Source organism: Bufo gargarizans, chromosome 2 (assembly GCF_014858855.1).
Source record: "Bufo gargarizans isolate SCDJY-AF-19 chromosome 2, ASM1485885v1, whole genome shotgun sequence".
NCBI classification, from domain to species: Eukaryota; Metazoa; Chordata; class Amphibia; order Anura; family Bufonidae; genus Bufo; species Bufo gargarizans.
Window position 1 is genome coordinate 526,885,922 of NC_058081.1, and position 25,530 is coordinate 526,911,451.

Genomic DNA, 25,530 nt, shown 5'->3' on the forward strand with positions numbered 1-25,530 from the left:
CTAGGGTTTATCCTTTTTAGGTTCAATGACCCCTCAATCGGTCCACATTCTGAACAGCAATCTTAAAGGGAACCTGTCATCAACTTTATACTGCCCATACTAAGGGCAGCATAAAGTAGAGACCGGTGAGTTGATTTTTAGCGATCTGTCATTTATAAGGTAAAAGTAAGGGCTCTTTCACACTTGCGTTGTCCGGATCCGTTGTGTACTCCATTTGCCGGAAGTGCCCGCCGGATCCGTAACACCGCAAGTGAACTGAAAGCGTCTTCAAAATGCGTTCAGTGTTACTATGGCAGCCAGGACGCTATTAAAGTCCTGGTTGCCATAGTAGTAGTGGGGAGTGGGGGAGCAGTATACTTACCGTCCGTGCGGCTCCCGGAGCGCTCCAGAATGACGTCAGAGCGCCCCATGCGCATGGATGACGTGTCCATGCGCGTGGGGCGCCCTGACGTCACTCTGAAGCGCCCCGGGAGCTGCACGGACGGTAAGTATACTGTTCCCCCGCTCCCCACTACACTTTACCATGGCAAACAGGACTTTAGCGTCCTGGCAGCCATGGTAACCATTCTGAAAAAGCTAAACGTCGGATCCGGTAATGCGCCGAAACGACGTTTAGCTTAAGGCCAGATCCGGATTAATGCCTTTCAATGGGCATTAATTCCGGATCCGGCCTTGCGGCAAGTGTTCAGGATTTTTGGCTGGAGCAAAAAGCGCAGCATGCTGCGGTGTTTTCTCCGGCCAAAAAACGTTCTGGTCCTGAACTGAAGACATCCTGATGCATCCTGAACGGATTTCTCTCCGTTCAGAATGCATGGGGATAATCCTGATCAGGATTCTTCCCGCATAGAGCTCCGACGACGGAACTCTATGCCAGAAAAGAACAACACAAGTGTGAAAGAGCCCTAAGTGGTTGCCAAAAACCAACATCACAACCATTGCAGACTGGGCCTGGAAAAGAGTCATGGCCACCTGAGAAGAGTCATGGTTATTCATGAATTCCTGCTCTCCCTGCCCACCTGCTGATGACTGACAGTCCTCTACCTAGATTTCTCCCTTTCTCTCTAGGAGAGAACTGCCAATCATCAGCAGATGGACGGGGAGAGCAGGAGATTATAATAACCATGACTCTTCTCAGGTAGATGTGACTCTGATTATCATGGCCAACCTCTTCCTTGACTTTGGCAGAATGCTCAAGGATAGGCACTCATTAAACACCTCATTCAGAAGGGGAACCTTAACGCCCTTAAAGAGGACCTTTCACTAGAATAAAAAATCTAAACTAACTATACAGACATGGAGAGCGGCGCCCAGGTATCTCCCCGCACTTACTATTATACCTGGTCGCCGCTCCGTTCTCCCGGTAGAGCCTCCGGTATCTTCATATGTTAGGCTCCACCCAGTTGAACCTGCCGGCGTCTCATTCGCCCATGCTGTAGCTCTGGCCAATCGTAGCGCTCAGCTCATAGCCTGAGAGAGAAAAAAAGCCTCTCAGGCTATGAGCTGAGCGCTGCGATTGGCCAGTGCTACAGCATGGGAGAATGAGACGCCGGCAGGTTCAACTGGGTGGAGCCTAACTATGAAGATACCGGAGGCAATACCGGGAGAACGGAGCGGCGCCCAGGTATAATATAGTAAGTGCAGGGAGATCCCTGGGCGCCGCTCTCCATGTCTGTATATATCACAAATATTTAGACAGCACTCCTTAAGTGATGATAATTTATGGTTTTATTTCATATTATTTCAGCTGGAGTAAGTGGTATGTCAGTTGCAACATTTCGGGCTAACAATCGCCCTTCATCAGGCACTCTGAGGACCACGGTGTGCTTACAGCCGGCTGCCTGAGTTCAAGGGCTACCATGTTACACATCTGGTGGAACTGCCCCGGGGTTGCCTCGCTGTTGCGGGACATATTCAAGCTCCACGAGCATCTTTATAGGTCCTCCAGCTCCGCAGATAGCTCTGCTATCGGTCTTCCCAGGAAGAGTCAAATTGGTAAAGAAAAGTATTCTCAGATTCTTTATTATAGCAATGCGCCAAATCATTCCTCGATCCTGGCGCTCAACGGAAAGCCTCCACAGAATCACATGGGTAACGGCTCTGGATCATTTGGCGCGAATGGAGGAGGTGGGCGCCGGGGACACAGGAAAGGGTCCTGCATATGCCAAACAGTGGGAAGCCTGGTATCAATTCCCTGCATCGGCTAACTTTTCAGGCTGGTTGACTTCATGTATTGCTGCAGCACCTAAAGGCTCGGTCTACACACCCTGTGGCACGTTCATGTACAGTAAATTGACGTTCGAGTCAGTGTCCCGTTTAGTATTCAGCGCAGGCGCAATGAGTGAAAGATGTGCTCCTGCTGCCGGCTTCCTTCCTTCGGCGCAGGCGCTTTGAGCAGGAGCGCGTCTTTCACTGCCTGCGCCGAATACTAAACGGGACGGCGCAGGATTTACAGGACACTGAGGAGAACTCAGTCGTCAATCAACTGTACATGGGAGTACCAAAGGGTGAGAAGACGGAGCCTCTAGGTGCTGCAGCAAGAGGCTCATTAGCATAGTATAAAAGTCTTTATTTTGAGGGAACGGCAGTAGGCAGGGAGTTATAAATCGTACTGTTATGTTCTGCTGACATTAGTACATGGCTAATGTCAGTCCGCTACATAACCATTTTTCTCATGACAGAAACCCTTTAATCCTCTAAAGACACACTTCCTGTAACACTTGGATTGGGGACTGTATATGTTAATTAGCTTTAAACATAGCCGCCAAATCAAGTAGCCTAGTCTCCTGCAAAAATCAAATGTCGGCTTTGATGTGGCCCAACTGTGCCGTATCTGACAATGCTGGTGACATTAATGGAAGCCATGGTCAATGGAGTGTATATTGAATATCGACTGTGTTAGCCAACTTTCTTTTTCCAACTCCCCTTATCTTCTGTTTCAGAGGAAGAGCCTTTCCCATTTTTTGGACACAGAGGTGTCCATACCAACCACTTTCTCATCCTCGTCTCCAGACTCCAGGCCACGCTCCTCATCCGATGACTTTATGTTGTCAGAGGAAGAGGACCTGGGGGGCCCCTGTAGGCCCTACCACCATCTCTAGAACCTCTCTTCAGCTTCCTCTTCCAAAGAAGAGTAGGTGTTTGTTAGCAGGCTTAGAACAAATTAAAAAGATCAGCTAGATGGGAGTCAGTTGTATCTTCCTTTGACACTTTGACAAGGGTGGGAGAAGAGCTGAAATTTTTCCTATTAGTATCCTGCTTTTGCTTTCCCTCTAACTGCATCCTACCATCCTCATACATACTTTTTTAATTGGAGGATCTTGAAGATGCAGCACTTTTCTTCCCTCCGGATCCTCCTAAATTTCCTATCAAGCTTGTCATTCCTCAAAGCCTCAGCAGCAAGGTTGGTCTCCAGGATCGGGACAGTGTCATCCCAGTTGCTTCAGACTCCATCATCTCCCTATCCTTTTGGCATTTATGTAAATGCCTCAGTTGAGCAGGCGTCTTTTTCTTGCTATCTTCCTTTGCCCTTAAGTTCCTTCTCCTATGCTAGTCCCCTCCCTAGCAAAAGCAGCCTCACAGCTCTCCAAAGGAACAAGGGCAACGGCTGTACGTGTGACCTAAGTCACTACAAAGATGACACCTAATCTCCACAAAAGATGCAGTAACATGTCCTACACCTGCACACAATATGCATTTCTGCACATTACAGTTTGCACTATTGAGTTGCCACAAGTAGAATATGATCCCTGCAAAGCAAAGCTGCAGAAGGGATATAGGTAGCTATATTACGCTTCAACTTTACCTTGGGTATCCAGGCCCCTGACCAAATAAATTAATCTCTATTGTTTTAGGGTATCTCCACTATGTCACGATATTGACCAACCAACCATGTCATTAGATCCACATAAGAAAGTGACTTGTTACAAGTCAGAATGGTCACCTTCATGGCTTCATTTTGGCTAGACACCACTGGAAGGGAAAGTCTTGTCTCACCAACCAGACTTGTTCTTTGCCAGATTGTAATTTGACCAAAAGATCTAAAGCCCAGCTGGCTGAATGAAACTGACATCAAACTCAGATGTACCTTAGGAGTGTATCAATACATAGAAGTTAATTGCCTTGAAACCCATCTTCAGCAGGGGCTCAACCACCTTTGCCTTTGGTCGGGTGGGGCACAACAGCCCCCCCATGCATCTCTGTCCAGAAGAATAGATCAACTTCTTGACCCTCTACAATCATTGAATTCCCCCCCTTCTTAAGGGCCTCCAAGAAATGCTCTTGCAACACACTTTCCCTGGAGCCCGCAGACGAGGAGGATACCCTACTTCCCCCAGTGGCAACACCAATACACCTTCTAAGAGGAGTTGGCGCTGGAGTGTGTGTGTGTGTGTGGAGGGGGTTATTTTGACACAATAAAAGCACACAGAGCTATGGGGAATGGATATTGCGGCGGTCTAGCAGCCCATGTCCAAAGCTCTATACCTAAAATCCAGGTGACAGGTTCCCTTTAAATATCCCCTCCTACATTCCTTGTGATCATTGGTGTGCTAAAGGTGGGGAAGGGGGGGATGGCCCCGGGTGCCTGCTCTCAGGGGGGTGCCAGAGCCCAGAAGCAATGAGCGCTTCCATCAATACAGATGCAAGCGCTCATTGCTGGAGCACCGTGAGCTGCGGTCCCGTCACTCAATGACTGCTCAGATCCCCGTGCTCCATCTCTCCCACGCTGAATGGTGAAACTGGAAGACTTCTCCCTGCTCCACCATTCAGCCTGCAGACACAGATCGCGCTGCCTGCCTGTGTGGGAGGAGCCTGCAGCCTGGGAATCTGCCTAAGCCCCTCCCACACCGCTGCAGAGCTGGATGTGAGCTTCAGGGGGGCACAGAGGGCTTTATTATTGTGAAGGGGTCACCATGGGGATTACTACTATAAAGGGAGTACAGAGGGCATTACTACTATGAAGGGGGCAGCATGGCAGTACTACTATGGAGGGGGCACAATAGGCATTACTACCGTGGAAGGGGCACAATGGGCATTATTACTATGAAGGGGGTACAATGGGCATTACTAGTTTACTAGTGTGATGGGGACACAATGGGCATTACCACTATGGAGGGGGCACAATGGGCATTACTACTGTGGAGGGGGTACAATTGGCATTATTACTATAAAGGGAGCACAATGGGCATTACTACTGTGGTGGGTACAGTGGGCATTATTACTATGAAGGGGGCACAATGGGCATTACTACTATGAAGGAGGCACAGTGGGCATTACTACTGTGGAGGGGGTACAATGTGCATTATTACTATGAAGGCGGCACAATGAGCATTACTACTGTGGAGGGGGTACAATGTGCATTATTACTATGAAAGGGGTACAATGGTCATTACTACTGTGAAGGGGGCACAGATGGCATTACTACTATGAAGGGGCACAATGGGCATTACTACTATGAAGGGGGCACAGAGGGCTTTAATATTGTGAGGGGGGCACAATGGCCATTTCTACTATGGAGGGGGCACAGAGGGCATTACTACTACAAAGGGGCACATAGGGCATTACTACTATTAAGGGAGAACAAAGGGCATTACTACTGTGGAGTGGGCACAGAGGGCATTACTAATTTGCATGGGGCACAATGGGCATTACTATTGTGGAGGGGGCACAATGCGCATTACTACTATGAATGGGACACAATGGGCATTATTACTATGAAGTGGGCACAATGGCAATTATTACTGTGAAGGGGGCACAATGGCAATTATTACTGTGAAGGGGGCACAATGGGCATTACTACTGTGAAGGGGGTACAGTGGGCAATACTAATACGAAGTGGGCACAATGGACATTACTATTATGAAGGAGTCGGCACAATGGGCATTATTACTGTAATGGGGGCACAATGGGCATTATTACTATGAAGCGGGCACAGAGGGCATTACTACTATGAAGGGGGACAATGGGCATTATTACTATGAAGGGGGCACAGAGGACATTACTACTGTGAAGAGGCACAGAGGGCATTACGCTTGTGAAGGGGGTGGGCATAACTGTTATGGGGCACAGAGTGGGCATTATCATTGTTAAGGGGGCACAAGGGGCATTACTACTGTGAAGGGGGCACAGACAGGGCAATACTACTTTGAAAGGGGCACAGAGGGCATAACTACTGTGACGGGGGCACAATGAAGGGATAAGTACTTTAAGGGGCACAATATGGGCATAACTACTGTGGAAGTTGTACATTGAGGACATAAATACTGTGAGGGGGCACAGTGTGGGCATAACTACTGTGAGGAGGCACAAAATGGGCATAACTACCGTCGGGGGGCACATATCTAGACAAAACTACTGTGAAGTTTGTACAATGAGGGCAATACTACTGTGAGTGGGTACAATTTTTATTGGGGGGTGCCAGAGAAAGGACCCACCACGGGTGCCAAATACCCTAGGCACGCCCCCTCCACGCCACTGCTTGTGATGGGACAGAGTTTGTGTTACCTGTTTTCACCTTCCTTCCCCTACTCCTTTAGTCATCTCGTACACAATACCTTACTCTGCAATGAGATCTGAAGAAAGCTCCTCCCACCTCTGGGAGCATAGGAAAAATAAGCTCCACCCTGGGAGGGAATTTTTGAAAGGAAATAATAGCAATAATAGCAATTAAGAGTAACATATTTTTGAAAATTCTTTACCATGTTGCTTATACAGGATAACGACACCATTGATGTTAGTATCCTTCAAGACTAGAATTGCCCTTTAATTTTTTTCCCCAGCGTCATGAAGAGAGTCATCGTTCTTGCCCTTGTGTCTCTCTGGGTGCAATACGGCTGCTGGAGGGTGTGTTTTGAACTGGGAGACAGAATATTCCGTCATGTTTACAATGTCTGACTCCTACACCTAAACTCGTGTGCTGTATCCATGGAAACCATGTGTCCTACATGCTGAACGCAGTTGAGTCAACCCACACAGGTCAGCCGAGACGCACGCCCTGCAACTGATTTCATTTATTATGCTTTAAAGGCCAGACCTTGGGAAGAGACAGACAAATCTGAGCCGTTTTCCAGTCTCCACACTCGGCTTCTTTGTAAAGGATGTCTCGTCTCTACAATATAGCACAAAGCAGAGTCAGATATTCCGAGTGCGCTCCGAAGCAATATTTCATCATTAATTGTCTGGGATTGTGTCGCTGTCGTGATCCGTCTCTAAATAAAACACTGGAAACTTTACATATTTCTATTCTTCCCATTCTCACAAGGGCATAGGAAATTAAAGCACCGGTAACCCCAAATAAAGTGTCTGAGTACTATGGATTACATTACACTGCACAGTCTATAGAGGGAGGGTAGATTGGTTGTGGAGTGTCCCTTCAAAATGTTAATACAGTCATAGCATTTACAGGGGTTGTCTAGGATTAGAAAAAACATGGCTGCCTTCTTCTAATACCAGCATCAAGAATGTAGCTCAGCTGTAATACCACACACAACCTGTGGACTGGAGTGGTGCTGTGTTTGGAATAAAGCAGCCATGTTTTTCTAAACCTTAATAATTTTAATACCTTTTACATAAAAATTCCTTATTTACAACAAAAATGGGACATGACAAGTGCCCTGTTATCAAAAATTCTGAGGTATCGGACAATTGTATTATAGTGTAATCAGCTGGCCTGTCACCAAAGGGCAGTGCTTTGTGGGAAAACAGGTTGCCGAGGACCATATCATTGTGTTTTTTGGTAATGTTTTAGTAAATTTACTCCCAATGCGTTAATTTATATGTATTTTTAAATATTGTACAGGGGATGACGTTGCGGAAAATTCTCCTGAATCGCTACTTCAAAGGGGAGCCTGGATCCTCCATGAATGGACCTGTAGGGTACAGTAAATCCGGCCCTTCTGGAGGTACAGTCTTCTGCTCTTCAGTTATTATTGTCATTGGGATCAGGACATTTTGCACTAAATCATTTCTCTATATATTTTTAGTGATCAGAGCTTTATTTTTATGATACAGAGCTACACAAGCCCTGAACTATCCGAGTCACATGATAATATTATGGATGCCTGCAGCCACCACTAGAGGGAGCTTACTGCATAAGTTCCCTCTAATGATGGCTGCAGGTACTCAGAATTTTATAATTAACTGGCATGTCCAATTTCCATTATTTCCACATACAAATGATCGCAGAAATAGAACTGAAAAACAAACGCCTTGTCTGATCAAGGACAGGAGACTTCAGACTCCTGCCCATGGTTGACTGAATTGTCACCACATTGCAAATTTTCCCCCCATAATCAATGTTGTGCCTTATTTAACAGGGTGCGCCACCTTTTAATGGATATTGTTTTTTGTTTTTTTTTATCTGAGGTTTTATTGACCTAATTTTGACCCTTCCAATGACCAGATTTTTAGAAATGTTTTATTATGTCCCGATCATAAAGTGGGTCTACTATTGTATATAAACAGTATAGGATATTTATCAAAAAGTCACAAAGTTTAGCACACACCATGCTTGTGCAAAATTTTGGGGGTTTAGAACCGCGCTTACCACTTATCCAAAAAGTGGTTGGAGACTGGGCAATGTGAGGGCCAGCCCAGAACATTTATTATAATCTATACCAGTCTTAATACATGCCCCTCCCCTATATCCTTATTAGATAGATGCTCTTTTATGTTTATTTTTACTGTTTGATGTGTAGGGCCAAATAAAATAAAAAATTACATAAAACCATCAACAAGCTGCTGTTGGCTGATGTTATCCTTTTTCCTTTATTACTTTGAGTACGTTTGGATATGTATTTGGCAATCTTTGTCAAGTATTCATGTATGTATTAGCTGAGCTGGCCTTGGTGGTCATACAAGTCCTAGTCGGAAGTTACCAGTTGCTTGCCTGCCTGTTGACAGTTTCCAGGTAACAAAAATATTCTAGAAACTGCACAAAATAAAACAAGTGAAAATAGTGCAAAGGGGATAAATTGTGTCGAAATCATATGTGAAATTTGATGAAGTCTATAAGACCTCATTGCCTCTTCAGCTATGACTCTGCAGGTTACTCCACCCAGGAAAATGACCGCAAGACTGGTGCATCCATGACTGATATCCAGTGTCTTCTTGATAAAGAAGGAGCCTCGGAATTGATCATTGACGTCATTGTTAGCACCAAAAACGACCGGATATTTTCTGAAGGCATACTATTAGGAATCGCATTACTGGAAGGGGGGAACACACAGATCCAGGTATGGGAGCAGAGAGTATGCGGTATTGGCAGCACTGTTGTATTAGATTCATTGAATTTGACCATCTCTGGACCTTTCCTGCAGAGCTCATTCTACCATCAACTCAATGAACAGAAAAAATCTGAGAAGTTTTTCAAGGTTCTTTATGACAGGATGAGAGCGGCACAGCTGGAAATCCGTGCCACTGTCACAGTAAATACCATCGACTTGGGCACCAAGAAGAAGGATGATGACTGTGATTCAATGTCATTACCAAAACGCAGAGGTAACTGGTCTGATCATCTGGGGTACCTTGGGCACCACTGACCTCTTCGGGCTATGATATTATGGCACATATCTTTGCATTGGGTCACTTAGTCTTTTAGATGGAACCATTTGGATGCTACATATTTCCTTTAAATCAATTTCCTGGTGTAGATATAGCCTTTTAATTACAGTAAGCAGGAATTGCGAGAGGAAACACCTAGTCTCTGCTGAAGGGGAATATTACACATCAGCAGTGGTATCACCGCATGGAGGACAATGCACATGGTTCACAATGGGTAATACATGGCTGACAGTTTTTAATAAATGGGTGACCATGTGTAATCCATGGATGACAGTGTGTAATGCCTGGATGACGGTGTGTATAAAGTGGATATCCTGGTTAATTCCTGCAAATAGGACCTCATGCACATGACCATATCCATTTTGCAATCCTCAAACCGCGGATCCCAGCCATGTGCATGTCCCCAATTTCCTTCTCCCTTCTATAGCAATGTCCTATCCTTCTCCGCAAAATGGACAAGAATAGGACATGTCCCATTTTTTTTTTCCTGGGCCGCAACTCCGATTTATGGATTCGGGCAGCACATTGTCACGGCCTCTGTTGTGTGCGCCGTGACACAGTTGCCGTGCATGCTGTTGCCTGTGGCAATGTGTTGCAGCATGTAGGTGGCTCCTCCTTTCCCCTGGGTCCTTCCCCTGGTGTTGATGTAAATGTGTCTAGCGTGTGGCCTCTTGGCTCTTTATATGTTGTGAGCGTGAGGTAAGTTGCTCTTAAGCCTTTGTGAGAGCTGGAGTGCTGCTCCTATCCTGGATATACCATCTGTCCAGTGGGAGGGCCTCCTAGCTAGACATCAATGTCACCTTTATGTCTCCCCTATGTTCCCTATGTCTTTACCCTCCCTTGTATGTATGTTTGGTGTGGGTTATGTGCAGGGTCTGTTGTATGTCTAGTTTGGTGTTACATGTCTGGCATGTAGGTGTCTGTTTCCAGCATATTTGCTAGACATTTTCCCTGTTAGTCGCATAACCTCCGGAAGGGGGTGTCAGGGTTCCCCTGAGGGGGAATCACAAGTCGGTGAGCAGCTCTGCCTGGGGCCGCCATGCTTCCTGTCTGCATGGGGGTCTGGTGGTTGTTGTGGCCGCGGCAGGTGAGTGCATGTTGTTTCTGGGCTCTTACCTACCGACCTAGTGGCTGTTCACTGGCTCTCCCTTTCCTTGTAGTTAGGTCAGTGGAGACTCCTGTTCATCCGCGTCTGGGATGAACAGATCGTCTCCTGCTGCTAACCTCATTGCAGGGATCTTCAGGGCGACTCAGGGTCTGAGGTTCCTGTGTATGAGCTCACCTACCATCTGGGTCTGCTCATACAGTTAGGAGTCAGGGCCAAGATTAGGGCGGCATTAGGAGGTGACTTGCTCCCTTTTCCTGGTGTCCAGGCTGCTTCCCCATTTTCCTACGCTATACAGTGGGGAGTTTTCCCCCACTCCCCACCGTGACACACATGTTGTGCTGTCTGCATTTTTTTGGCCTCATTACGGATCGGATGCAGACCAATCAGTCAGAGCTCCTTATATATAAGATATCCTAACAGATACAGTCCTGTGGGTGCCCCTGTAGTCTCCAAAAGCCCCCTGATCCTTCAGTTGATATATTGAATGGGTTGGGGGCAGGGCAATTATTGCAAAAGGCCATTAGTTAGTATTATAGCTGCCAACAGTCCCGAATTTGCAGGGACCATCCCTCATTTTCAGAGACAGTCCCTGCAAATTTGGATTGTCCCAGGTTGATAATGGGCAGGCTTATGTAAGCCATGCCTAAAAATAGGTGGTCCCTTGTGGTTTAAGGGGGTGTTCCCAGGGTGGGGTCCCTAATGTACCAACTGCAGTGTTGATAAGTAGGTCAGAATCATTAATATGTGACATCTACAATGGACTTTGCTTTACTTATTGTGCACTGGATTTATATTACATTGTTCCGTATACTTCAGTTACCTCCAGAGCAGCATTCAAGGTTCTGCTGGTCCCCATTTGAAACAAACACCTCTTTGTCAGACATTTGTTAATGATCCTTAATGATTGTTAATGAATCCTACATTTGTGTTACCAGTATGATCAGGTTGGACCCACTGGGATTTGTTGCATTCACAATATTGCCAATGATGGAGCATTTTTCCAAATATATTTTTCCCTTATTTCTCTCATTCTCCATTTCCTTTATATTCATTTTCCCATTATCCCAGGAATGTTTTTTGGTTTTTTTTCAGCACGGGATTCTCAGTTGCATCTTAAAGAAGGGATGAAAGGACAGTTAGCTGAGGCGTCCACAGCCACATCCAAAGCGTATTGTGTCTATAGGAAGGAAATAGACCCAGACCTGGATCTTATAGGTCCTGGAGGGGATAATGGAGGAGGCGATGAGAAGACAGTGGAAGAAGCCGTGATAGTCAGTCCTGTCATAGCCATCATGCAGCCGATTCTAAGGTTCCTCCAGCTGCTCTGTGAGAACCATAACCTTGGATTACAGGTAAAGTTTCAACCCTCTCTATTGTCTTTGGCTTCCAAAGGAAATAGGAATAGCTGAGCTATCTAGGAATTACCCCTTTAAGGGGCCTCACGGTTTAGGTTCATTGTAAGAAATACTTTTCAGAAATATCATAAATAGTTTTTAAACCTAAGATAATCAAAATTTAGTTGAGTTAATACAAAATATTGTTTGGTTCCTTCTAGAGATGAGCGAAAAAAATTCTACAGAATCGATTTGTCTAATAAGTAGGACTGTTAGAATTGATTTGTCCAATCAGCAGGGCCTATGCAAATGAAGAAGCCCTGCTGATTGGCCAAATCAATTCTAACAGCCCTGCTGATTGGACAAATCGATTCTGTCGCATCTTTTCGCTCATCTCTAGTTCCTTCACAGTAGTCTGGCTTTGTGGTCAGGACTCGCCCTCTATGATCATGCTGGAGGCAGGATCAAACCATTGCCAAGAGCTGTTGGGGACAGCTCACATCCTTCTCCCTGCACAGTGACCTGTGCGTGTGACACAGAGCATGCTCGCTAGTCTCTCATGGAAGTCAGTAGGTCTTATTTCAAGGTGCCTGTTTTAAGTACATGATGGCTGTCCCATGAATGTATGTATAACAGTATAACACCACCTAGAATTGGTGATAACTAAAGCTCAGCCACTCCTCCCTGCACAGAAATGTTTGTGCTTACACTTACCATAGAACTCAAGGTTATTTTCTTATTTCCAGATTCCTGCTTTAAAGGCATGGTGGCTCCCCCATAATCATATAAAGGCTTAAGTTGGAGGTAGATAATACTGATTCACACCTTTTCCATTAGGTTATAGGAACAGCTCAACTTTTCTTCTCCCTGAGAAATGACCTGTGCCCATGACACAGAGCATGCTCGCTACAGTCTCTCATAGAAGTCAATACATCATCTTCCAGGTGCTTGCTGTGAAGGCGTGATAGCTGCTCCCATGATCATGTAGTGGAGCAGATAACACGGGATCTCACTGTTCATGATTGATGATAGGAACAGCGATCTCCTCCTCCCTGCAGAGTTATCTCTGCACTTGACACAGAGCATGCTCGCTGCGTCTCCCATAGAAGTCAATAGATCATTTTCCAGGTGCTTGCTCTGGAGGCATGCTGACTTGTCCCATGATTATATACTGGAGCAGATAACACAGGATCTCACTGTTTACAAGAGATGATAGGAACAGCAATCTCTTCCTCCCTGCACAGTTACCTCTGCACATGACACAGAGCATGCTCGCTACAGTCTCCCATAGAAGTCAATAGATAATTTTCTAGGTGCTTGCTGTGAAGGCGTGATAGCTGCTCCCATGATCATATACTGGAGCAGATAACACGGGATCTCACTGTTCATGATTGATGATAGGAACAGCGATCTCCTCCTCCCTGCAGAGTTATCTCTGCATTTGACACAGAGCATGCTCGCTGCAGTCTCTCATAGAAGTCAATAGATCATTTTCCAGGTGCTTACTGTGAAGGCATGCTGGCTGCTCCCATGATCATATACTGGAGCAGATAACACGGGATCTCACTGTTCATGATTGATGATAGGAAGAGCGATCTCTTCCTCCCTGCACAGTTATCTCTGCACTTGACACAGAGCATGCTCGCTGCAGTCTCTCAAAGAAGTCAATAGATCATCTTCCAGGTGCTTGCTCTGAAGGCATGCTGGCTGCTCCCATGATCATATACTGGAGCAGATAACACATGACCTCACTGTTTACAAGAGATGATAGGAACAGCGATCTCTTCCTCCCTGCACAGTTACCTCTGCACGTGACACAGAGCACGCTCACTATACTTTCCACATAACTCAATAGGTTGTTTTCTTTTTTCCAAGTTCCTGCTGTAAAGGCATGATAGCTCCCCCATAACCTTGTTAAATGCTCATGTGTTGGAGGTAGATAACACTGGACCACACAATGGACACTAAGTGATAGGCACAGCTCGGCTTTTCCTCTCTTCTCCCTGAACAATGACCTAGGCCAGTGATACATAGCATGCTCACCACACCCCCATAATCATATTTCATGCCCCCATTATCATATTCTGAGGCAGATGATATAGGATCACAGCGTTGGCAATAAGTGATGGGTGCAGCTCCTTCTGCCTCCTCCCTCAGCAATGTCCTGTGCACATGGACCCATTCACCTCTCATAGAGGTCAATGGGTTGTTTCTTTATTTTCATACACCTGCTGTAAAGCCATGGTCATAAATAAAGAGAACGGTGAGAAGCTTATGAGTCATTTTAATGTCTTCTGCCTGATCCATTTAACACTATACACATTTCTTTTCTAGAACTTTTTGAGGAACCAGAACAACAAAACCAACTATAACTTGGTGTGCGAGACCCTGCAGTTCTTGGACTGTATTTGCGGGAGCACAACGGGTGGCCTGGGTCTCCTAGGACTCTATATTAATGAGAGAAATGTGGCTTTGGTGAATCAGACCCTGGAGAGCTTGACTGAATATTGCCAGGGTCCCTGCCATGAGAATCAGGTAATATGAAGGGGAAATTCAGAGCCTTTCCTACCAGGGCATTCTGAGTCATTAGAGGGTAGTCCTCAGGTCATATGGAACCCCTTTGACTCCATATTGCCACCACGGAGTACAGTAGATACCTGTAGCACAGGGGACCCTGCATGTCTTTTAATTTCACTGTGATAAAAATCACTAAAATAAAGTGGCCTTAATGGGAGGAAATGCTCAAAAACCCCAAACACTGTGGCGTGTTTATAACCGGGGGAGCAATTCCTCCGCATGTGATCTGTTGCTAACGGCAATCCCCAGCAAAAATGCATACAATGGAGGATGTCGGCAGCGGACCACATGCACCACAAGGGCATCCTACACAAGATGGGATAATGTGTGGATGAAAATATACAAATACAGAAATCACTGAAAGGTGCACCACAACGATACGCAACTGACAACACCGGCTAATCCCTCAGGCTGATGTTAAGAACTGAGACTTTAGCCAATGTATTCCTGTCAGGAACACATCGGAGCCCTTTTGCACCACCGTATCTCAGTGTGGCATGGGTCCTACCATTAGACTACCTAAGGTGTGTGAACATGGTCTGAGAGGTGCTAACATACAACCTACAGCCAAGCTCCCACATACCTCCATAGTGAAGATGATACGGCTGTAAGCCCCACCTATAACAGGCCATGTGACACAGGCTATCACTATGGAGGTATGTGGGAGCTTGGCTGTAGGTTGTATCTTAGCACCTCTCAGACCGTGTTCACACACCTTAGGTAGTCTAATGGTAGGACCCATGCCACACTGAGATACCTTGACGGTGGTGCAAAAGGGCTCTGATGTGTTCCTGACTGGAATACATTGGCTAAAGTCTCAGTTCTTGACATCAGCCTGAGGGGTTAGCCGGTGTTGTCAGTTGCATATCATTGTGGTGCACCTTTCGTATTGATTTCATGTGATGCCTAAAGTGAATCTTTCATCCGATTACACAATGCAAACTGAAAACATCACTATAAGGGTTGTCCTAAGATATAACGAAATTCTCTATCTACAGGAAAGGGTATAATTTTTTGATTGGTGGGGGTTGACTTCCTGAGTGCCTTGGTTGAATCAAGCGGCAATTGAGTAAGCGAGCTGCTGCCCCGTTCATTCTCCATGAGACTGCTGCAGATAGCTGGGAAAGTGAGAGCTGATCTGTTGAGTCCGGTGTATTCCCGCATACCTAGCAGAACTGCTGTTGAACTCTTACTGCTCGGTACAAGCTGTAGTCTTCCTGGTTCTGCGGGGAATGGATACAGAAGGTGGAGTTAGAAGCCTTAATTCCACACTGAAAGTACTGCTGGAAAATGGGCTCTCTCACTGCAGAACCAGGGAGATTGCAGCTTGCTTCCTGATCATTAGATAGGCTGCTGTTATGTAAACCACTAGAGGCACTGTTACTTCATAACTACTAGGGGCACTGTAACTTCATAATTACTAGAGGCACTGTTACTTCATAACTACTAGGGGCACTGTTACTTCATAACTACTAGGGGCACTGTTTCTTCATAACTACTAGGGGCACTGTTACTTCATAACTACTAGGGGCACTGTTACTTCATAACTACTAGGGGCACTGTTACTTCATAACTACTAGAGGCACTGTTACTTCATAATTACTAGAGGCACTGTTACTTCATAACTACTAGGTCCACTGTTACTTCATAACTACTAGGGGCACTGTTACTTCATAACTACTAGAGGCACTGTTACTTCATAACTACTAGGGACACTGTTACTTCATATCAACTAGGGACACTTCATAACTACTAGAAACACTGTTACTTCATAACTACTAGGGACACTATTACCTTATATCAACTAGGGACACTGTTACTTCATAACTACTAGGGGCACTGTTACTTCATAACTACTAGGGGCACTGTTACTTCATAACTACTAGGGGCACTGTTACTTCATAACTACTAGAGGCACTGTTACTTCATAACTACTAGGGGCACTGTTACTTCATAACTACTAGAGGCACTGTTACTTCATAACTACTAGGGGCACTGTTACTTCATAATTACTAGGGGCACTGTTACTTCATAACTACTAGGGGCACTGTTACTTAATATCAACTAGGGACACTTACTTCATAACTATTACAAGCACTGTTGCTTCATAACTACTAGAAGCACTGTTACTTCATAACTACTAGGGGCACTGTTACTTCATATCAACTAGGGACACTTCATAACTACTAGAAACACTGTTACTTCATAACTACTAGGGACACTGTTACTTCATAACTACTAGGGACACTGTTACTTCATAACTACTAGGGACACTGTTACTTCATAACTACTAGGGACACTGTTACTTCATAACTACTAGGGACACTATCACTTCATAACTACTAGGGGCACTGTTACTTCATAACTACTAGGGGCACTGTTACTTCATAACAACTAGGGGCACTGTTACTTCATAACAACTAGGGGCACTGTTACTTCATAACAACTAGGGGCACTGTTACTTCATAACAACTAGGGACACTGTTACTTCATAACAACTAGGGACACTGTTACTTCATAACAACTAGGGACACTGTTACTTCATAACAACTAGGGACACTGTTACTTCATAACAACTAGGGACACTGTTACTTCATTACTACTAGGGGCACTGTTACTTTATAACTACTAGGGGCACTGTTACTTCATAACTACTAGGGGCACTGTTACTTCATATCAACTAGGGACACTTCATAACTACTAGAGACACTGTTACTTTGCAGCATTAGGAGCATACATTTACTGAAATCAAAAGGTATTTCAATCAAAAACATCTTAACAGGTCAAGTCACATGTTAACATAGGACCCCTACTTTGATATCACCTTCACAATCCTTGTATCCATTGAACTTGTGAGTTTTTGGAGAGTTGCTACTTGAATTTCATTGCAGGATGTCAAAATACCCTCCCATAGGTTTGAGGTCAGCGGAGGATGCTGGCCACACCATGAGTTTCTTTCCTTTTATGCCCATAGCAGCCAGTGACTTAAATGTATTTTTGCAGCATGAGATGGTGCATTGTCATGCATGAAGATGAATTTGCTATGGAAGGCATGGCTCTTCATTTTGTACCATGGAAGAAAGTGCTCATTCAGATGCTCTGTATTCTGTGCCGAGATAATTTTCAGACACTCAGCTCTCTCCTCATGATTCCGGCCCAAAACATGACTCCACCACCTCCTTGCTGATGTCGCAGCCTTGTTGGGATATGGTGGCCATCCACTTCTCCATCCATCTGGACAAACCAGGGTTGCATGGAACTTATCAGTAAACAAGACTGGGCCTACTGCAACCGTTTCTGCTTGTGAGTAGGGATGAGCGAATCGACTTCAGATGAAACATCCGAAGTCGATTTGCATAAAACTTTGTTAGAATACTGTACAGAGAGAGAGCACTCCGTGCAGTATTAGAATGTATTGGCTCCGATGAGTTGAATTTATTACTTCTCGAAGTCACGCGAGACTTCGGGTAATAACTTCAGAAATGAATTTCTACTGTTAAAAACCTTTTACCAAACTCTGTTTTGGTTTCAAGTAAGTTTGGTTCCAAGGTACCACTTGGAACAAAAACTGAGTTTGGTAAAAGGTTTTTAACAGTAGAAATTCATTTCTGAAGTTATTACCCGAAGCCTCGCAAGACTTCACAAAGTAATAATTTCGACTCATCGGAGCCAATACATTCTAATACTGTACGACCGCTCGCTCCGTACAATATTCTAATGAAGTTTTATGCGAATCGACTTTGGATGTTTAATCCGAAGTCGATTTGCTCATCCCTACTTGTGAGCACTGGTTAGGGGTGGCCGAATAGTAGGTTTATACACCACTGCAAGCTTCTGGAGGATCCTACACCTTGAGGTTCACAGGACTCCAGAGACACCAGCAGCTTCAAATATGGGTTTGCTGCTTTGTAATGGCATTTTAGCAGCTGCTCTCTTAATCTGATGAATTTATCCGTCAGAAACCTTCCTCATTATGCCTTCATCTCCACAAACCAGTGTGTTCAGCCACAAATCTCTTCACAGAACCATGATCACGCTTAAGTTTTCATCAACGATCTAATGTTTTCATACCTTGTCCAAGGCATGGCAGTATGTGATGCTTTTCGGCAGCAGAGAGATCTTTTTTCTTTCCCATATTCCTTGAAATCTGTGGCCTGCTTAATATTATTGAACATCCCTCTTAAGTAGTTTACCTATCACTGGGCTGACCTGGCAAATTAATTATCACAGGTGTTTGAGATTGATTTCAGGGATCCAAAGAGTCCTGAGACACAATACCATCGATGAGTTTCATTGAAAAACAAAATATGACATCTTTATGACACTTAAATGCTATTTGCATAATAATTTGTAATATGGTGTCACTTCATAACTACTAGGGACACTGAGCACTGGGGGTGGTCATATCATGTAATTTAACACTGTCACTATGTAGGTAAAACACAAAGGTTGAGCCTTTCCTTTCTTTTGCAGACATGCATTGCAACGCATGAGTCCAATGGAATCGACATAATCATCGCCTTAATTCTGAATGACATCAATCCGCTTGGCAAATACCGCATGGACCTGGTGCTTCAGTTAAAGGTGCTGCTCATAGTCTTCACAGTATGCTACTTGACATGCAAAACTTGTACTACAGTGCATGAAGTAATCATGGTTGGACTGGATGACAACCCCAAAAATATCTCCATAGACTTTTGCCACTCAGCTTCTGTATTAGAATCGAGCACTTCCTATCTGCTGAGATTTCTTAGGCTGAACATGTCCTAGATTCCAGATTAGTTAAGGATTCCCTGCAGACATGTAATTATATTCCCTCTATTCCAGAACAACGCCTCTAAACTGCTTCTAGCCATCATGGAAAGTCGTCATGATAGTGAAAACGCAGAGAGGATCCTGTACAACATGAGACCTGGAGAACTGGTAATGAACGTCATCAATGTACCCGTCACTACACCGACCTGTAGATCCTTCCCACTGACTGCTATCATCTAATTCTATTCCCAGGTGGATGTAATAAAGGCAGCTCATAACCAGGGCCTTGAGAGCGAACATGATGAACATGGGCAGGATGATCAGGTGTCCCCAAGAGCCGTGGGTCATAACATTTACATCCTGGCCCACCAGGTAGGAGTGATGTGTACATGTACTGCCCACAACAGGTATCAGCAACCTCCCAGCATGCAAACATACTGGCTGTTCTTCTAACTCCCGTAGAAATGAATGGCATTCTGGGAGTTGTAGTTTCAGAACAGCTGGAGTGCTGAAGGTTGCAGTTCCTTGGTTTAAAAGTTATTCACTCATGTCTAAGGATGAGGTTATAGAAATGTGTGAGCACAGTGCGGGGTCATTGGGATATACGAGAGCATACCATTGGTGCTGGCCCTTAAAGAGTAACTAAACTTTTGATTAACTTTTGGGTAAAATGTCCCTAATGCCTTAATAATACTGTAATATATGCCAGTTCTATGCCAGTATTAGCTGAACGGAGCAGCTCCTGCCTGTGCCCGTTTCGCTAAGCTAATAGCTGACATGCAGGACTTTTAGCTTAGCGGAGCAGGCAGAAGCAGGAGCCGCTCCGTTCACCTATTCCTGGCATAGCACATGGGTACAGGGTACCTAAGTGTTATGCCAGCATTTAGGAAACCTCCGTGGGGCAGAAGCAGCAATATGTGCTCCTACCCATACTCCATGCGCTGTGGTCCCATTGATAAACTGTAGAGCTCGCACTCCGTACACCGCTGAGAAGTCAGTGGTGTACAGAAAAGTGGATTTTAAGCGCACAGGGAAAGGTTCGCTTTAGGGGTGGGGGGGGGTAAAGTCTATTAAAAATACATTAATAAAAGTATATTACAAAAAGTATTATTTTGGCATTAGGGACATTTTAACAAAAAATTAGTCAAAAGCTTAGTTACTCTTTAAGGTGGGACCCACATTTCCGTGTGAAGTCTGGGAGCATTGATCTTTATGGCCACAAGTACCAATGTTTTTTAATGACCAGTAAGGCTTTCCATGGACACCAGGTGCTCTATATCTGCATGGCCACGAGGGGCACTGTTTCTTCAGAACCACTAGGGGTGCTGTTACTTTATAATCTTTAGGGGGATCACTGTTACTTCATGACCACTAGGGGCTCTGTTCTTTAATGTCCACTTAGGACAATGTTGCTTCATAACCACTGAGGGTTACTTCATGGCAACCATACGGTTGTGGTAAGGATGTCACCCAGCATGCCCTACAAAGACCCACACCGGCACCGCATGCCCAACACGTCTTATATCTCATGTGACCACCATTCTGAGCATTCTTCCCCTTTTTCCATTTCTTCCAGGATCCGGTTTCATGTCCTTTTTTTTGCTCTATTTTCATGCTTGTTGCAGACAGAATATTTTTGGTGTAGACTTTCATTTCTTTGCTAGAGGGGGTGGGGGGAGATCCATCCTTTACCTCTTCTAATGCCCGACCTGTGAATTGCTTTACCAGAAGCGAACAGGCTTTCTTGTAAATGCCTGACCTGCTGTGGGCAGGGAGACATAAATATGCCACAGGGGTCGCAGCCAGTGATTAATCAGGGTATGCAGCTCCCCGCACCTTGTATGAGCCACCATCCTCTGTTAGGAAGACATTACAGAGCAATGTACCTGTGTGTGCTGATAAAATGTGCAGTGAAAAGTCCTTCAGTCCGGCGTCCAGAAGTCTGGAAAGGGTCTTACTGCAACACACTGTCTATATTGCATTCATGATCATTGAAATGACTTGTGGAATTGAGTTACAGTAAAATTCTGGACTTTGTCCAGAAAGTCTGATAATCAGATCAGAAGAAGATCAGAGAGGGTCAGACTGTTGAGACGGCAGAACTGACTATGAGACACCCCAAGTGATAGCGGTGTGGTAGAATTCTGGACTTCTGATAATTAGAGATTTTCCTAAGTCATGACGTAAAGTCATGATTTTATTAAAGACACGGAGGCGAGTATTTGCTTAACTCTTTCTTTACTGAAAAATAGCAGCAAAGACAATTGAAGAAAAAAACATAAGAATATCCATGGTAACAGCTCCACCCCTTCTACCCCTATATAAGGGACATCACTGGCTGGACACTTCCTCTTTCTTTGCAGTCTTCAACGGCGAAAACTGGACTCTGGAACGGACAATAACAACCGGAACAGCAGCCGTAGAACAGTCAAACGGAACCTCTGGAAGGTGAACATCAGACGATGGATGACCAAAGTGCATCAACCTGGAGGGAAGAGAAAAAACAAACATCATGGCAGCAACTCACCCAACTGCATTGTTTCCGAACAAGCACAGCAGCCCAAGTACTTCACATGCCGTAACAGACAGATAAATAATATGGAACAGTACAAAGACCCTAAAAAACCCAGCAGGGAGGGTGAAACTGCAATGGGCTGGAAATACTCGCCTCCGTGTCTTTAATAAAATCATGACTTTACGTCATGACTTAGGAAAATCTCTAATTTTATTACAAGACACAGAGGCTCATATTTGCAAGTTTAAAGCTGGGCAATAACTGAAGCAAACACGTGAGGATCTGGCCTGAAATAGAATTCCCGAAAGGTAGAGACTCGGGACCAATCCGCCAACCGCATGACATCCTCCAAACGGGCACCAGCCACCGACAAAGAGGTAGCCGCTGCTCCCCGCACCGAATGCGCGGTGAAGATGGAAGTATCAACACCAGAGAGGGAAAGGATCCACTTAACCCAACGGGAAAGCGTAACACTGGTAACCGGGGAAAAAGGGCGACGAAAAGAGATGAACAACTGCGGGGAATCCCGAGAGCGAAAAGCTACGGTGCGAGACTCGTACTCCCGTAAACAAGCCACGGGGCACAGCTGCAGAGAAGAAGGAAAAGACGGGTAAGTAACCGACTTGATACCCGTCTTAGTGCGACGGGATATATTGAACAGTACCCCTTGAGGCGTAAAATAACGCGCGTCAATATCTAAAGCCCGTACGTCCGAGACGCGCTTACAAGATACTAAACAAAGAAGGGTCACCAACTTGGCGGATAACTGCCGAAGAGACAGCAACGAATTGAGGGGCCAACCCTCCAGAAACCGGAGAACCGTCGCAACGTCCCAAGTGGTAGAGAAACGCGGCCTAGGAGGACGCGACAATCGAGACCCACGCAACAGACGACAGATCAACGGGTGTTGACCAGCGGGGCAACCATTAAATCCGGAATGTCTAGCAGAAATCGCCGAGCGGTAGACGTTCAGGGTACGGTAAGCTTTACCCGCCTCAAAGAGAGAAGTGAGGAACTGAAGAACCGCGACTACAGGGGCGTCAACGGGATCCAAGTCCCGTGGATCGCACCAACGAACCCAGACGTCCCAAGCCGCCTGGTAGGCTCGTCTAGTGCCTGGAGCCCAAGCCGACTCCAACAGTTGTCTGGTTGCTGTGGAAAACTCAGAGGAATCCCAGGGCCCCCTGAAACCCGGCAAGCTAGAAGCTGCAGAGAGCCGTCTAGCAGAAGAGGATGAAGGCGACCAAAAGGGTCGAGCAAAAGCTGTGGAAACGACGGCAGGAGTCGAGGCTCCTCCGCAAGAAGATGCAGCAACTGAGGAAACCACGATTGTGTTTGCCAGAAGGGAACCACAAGGACCAACTGAGCCATCTGGCGACGGACCTGGGCGAGTACCCGAGGGATGAGAGCGAACGGAGGAAAGGCATAATGGAGGGGACCCCCCCAGTTCTGGAGGAAAGCATCCACGGCCTCTGCCTGAGGATCCGGACGCCAACTGAAGTACCTGGGCAGTTGCGTGTTCAGGCGAGACGCGAACAGATCGATGCAACATGGGCCCCAAAGAGACACAATATCTCGGAAGACCCCCGGATCCAACCTCCAGTCGCTGGAGTCCGAAATGTAACAAGAACTCCAGTCGGCCAATGTGTTGTGGAGTCCTGGAATGTACTCCGCCACCACCGAAATTCCCCTGGAAAGACAAAACTCCCAAAAATCTTTGGCCAGATAGGCCAAAACCCTGGACCGCGTTCCCCCCAGGCAATTCACGTAACGGACCGCAGAGACATTGTCCATACGAAGGCGAATACACGCCCGTACGGACCCCTGAGCAAAGCTGCGGATCGCGAAAGAACCCGCTAAGAGTTCGAGGGCATTGATGTGAAGATGAGCCTCCTCCGGAGACCATGCTCCACCCGTGGATACTCCCTGACAGTGTGCTCCCCACCCCCTCAGACTGGCATCTGACTCGATGACCAGATCCGGAAGAGGACCGAATATCGCTCGACCATTCCATACCGACAAGTTGTGTATCCACCACGTCAATTCGTCCCTGGTCTCCGTGTCCAAGACAAGAGTGTCTGAATAAGAGGCCCCTGCTCGAAGGTGAGCAATCTTCAGCCTCTGTAGAGCCCGATAATGAAGAGGGGCAGGGAATATCGCCTGAATGGAGGAAGTGAGGAGACCGATCAGGCGAGCAAGGTGACGGAGAGATAACTGAGGAAGCAAGAGAGCATGTCGAATTTCCTTGTGTATTGATTTGACCTTGGCTAAGGGCAGACTGAGGGACTGATCCAAAGAGTTCACGGAGAAACTGAGAAACTCTACCGAGGTGTCCGGGACCAGACATGATTTTTCTAAGTTGAGAACAAAACCCAGCCCCTGAAGCAGGGACTTGTATCATTTAGAGATGGCCAACAGAAGGGAAGGATTCTGGGCCATGATCAGGATGTCGTCCAAATAAATAATTAGACGCACCCCTCTCGCCCTGAGCCAAGCCACTACCGGCTTCATGATCTTCGTAAAGCACCACGGGGCGGATGACAGGCCAAACGGGAGGCACGTAAACCGCCAAGTCTGGCCGTTCCATAAGAACTGCAGGAGATCTCGATATGGAGGAGCTACTGGGACCGTTAAATACGCATCCTTCAGATCCAGTTTGACGAACCAGTCTCCCGGCAGAAGCATATCCCGGAGCAGATGGATGCCCTCCATCTTGAAATGCCTGTAGCGAACGAAGACATTTAGATGTTTGAGATTTATGACTGGCCGAAACTGGCCACCTTTCTTTTGTACCAGGAAGATACTGCTCAAAACCCCTGAGAAGGGATGGGGAGACAATTCTATGGCCCCTTTGAATAGAAGGGATGACAGTTCTGAATTTAGGAGCGACCGGTCCGAGGTCGGACCCCCCCAAACAGCGGGAAGGCCCTGAGGGGTGGATACTAGCTCGATGGTAAAACCCCGGACCGTAGACAGGACCCACTGGTCTGAGGAGATCCCTGACCACACATGGAAAAAGTGACGGAGTCTTCCCCCAACCTGCTGGGAACTCAGGGGCGGCACACAAGGAGGACTTACCATATGGGCGCCTTGAGCCCGGAGTGCCACGGAAACCTCTGGAACGGGAAGGACCTCCGCGGGACGGAAAGAAGGTGGGTTGGTACCTGGAGTCCTGCAGCGACTGTCGATAAGTAAAGGAGCCACGGCCCGTGCCTTTGGGCTGAAAGTTGGAGTGCTCGGACAATCGGCCCCTAGGATTGCCGGCCCTGGAGGAAAAACGCGCCTGAAAGACGCGGCGCATAGAGCTCTGCGCTTTATCAAGGGCCGTAAAGGCGCCAACATACTTCCCCAACTCTTTTATGAAGGGGTCCCCAAACAATAGGCCTTGCGCCTCTTTCCCGGATTCAGTCAGGGATAAATTTGCCAATTTAGGCTCAATTTTCATTAAAATGGCCTTTCTTCTTTCAATGGCTATAGAAGTATTAACATTGCCAGCTAGGCAAATCGCTCTTTGGGCCCAACCGCTAAGATCCTCAGGATCTACCTGGGTGCCCGCTGCCTTAGCAGATTCGGCTAGGTCAAAAATTTTGGCCAGCGGACCTGTCATATCCAGTAATTTATCCTGACAGGCTTTTAATGCAGAGTCTAAGCCTTTACGCGGGTTGAACCCCGTTTTAGCTAGA

At 46.1% G+C, this 25,530-nt stretch overlaps 1 protein-coding gene across 1 annotated transcript in view; it reads left to right on the forward strand.

Annotated features, from left to right (window-relative positions):
- Nucleotides 1–25,530, forward strand: part of ITPR2 (inositol 1,4,5-trisphosphate receptor type 2) — a 372,015-nt gene that overhangs the window by 246,718 nt on the left and 99,767 nt on the right. The window contains 8 exon segments of the mRNA XM_044281452.1: nt 7,796–7,898; nt 9,043–9,230; nt 9,315–9,495; nt 11,759–12,018; nt 14,335–14,535; nt 19,051–19,161; nt 19,405–19,500; nt 19,585–19,704. Of these exon segments, the coding sequence (XP_044137387.1) occupies nt 7,796–7,898; nt 9,043–9,230; nt 9,315–9,495; nt 11,759–12,018; nt 14,335–14,535; nt 19,051–19,161; nt 19,405–19,500; nt 19,585–19,704 (1,260 nt within the window).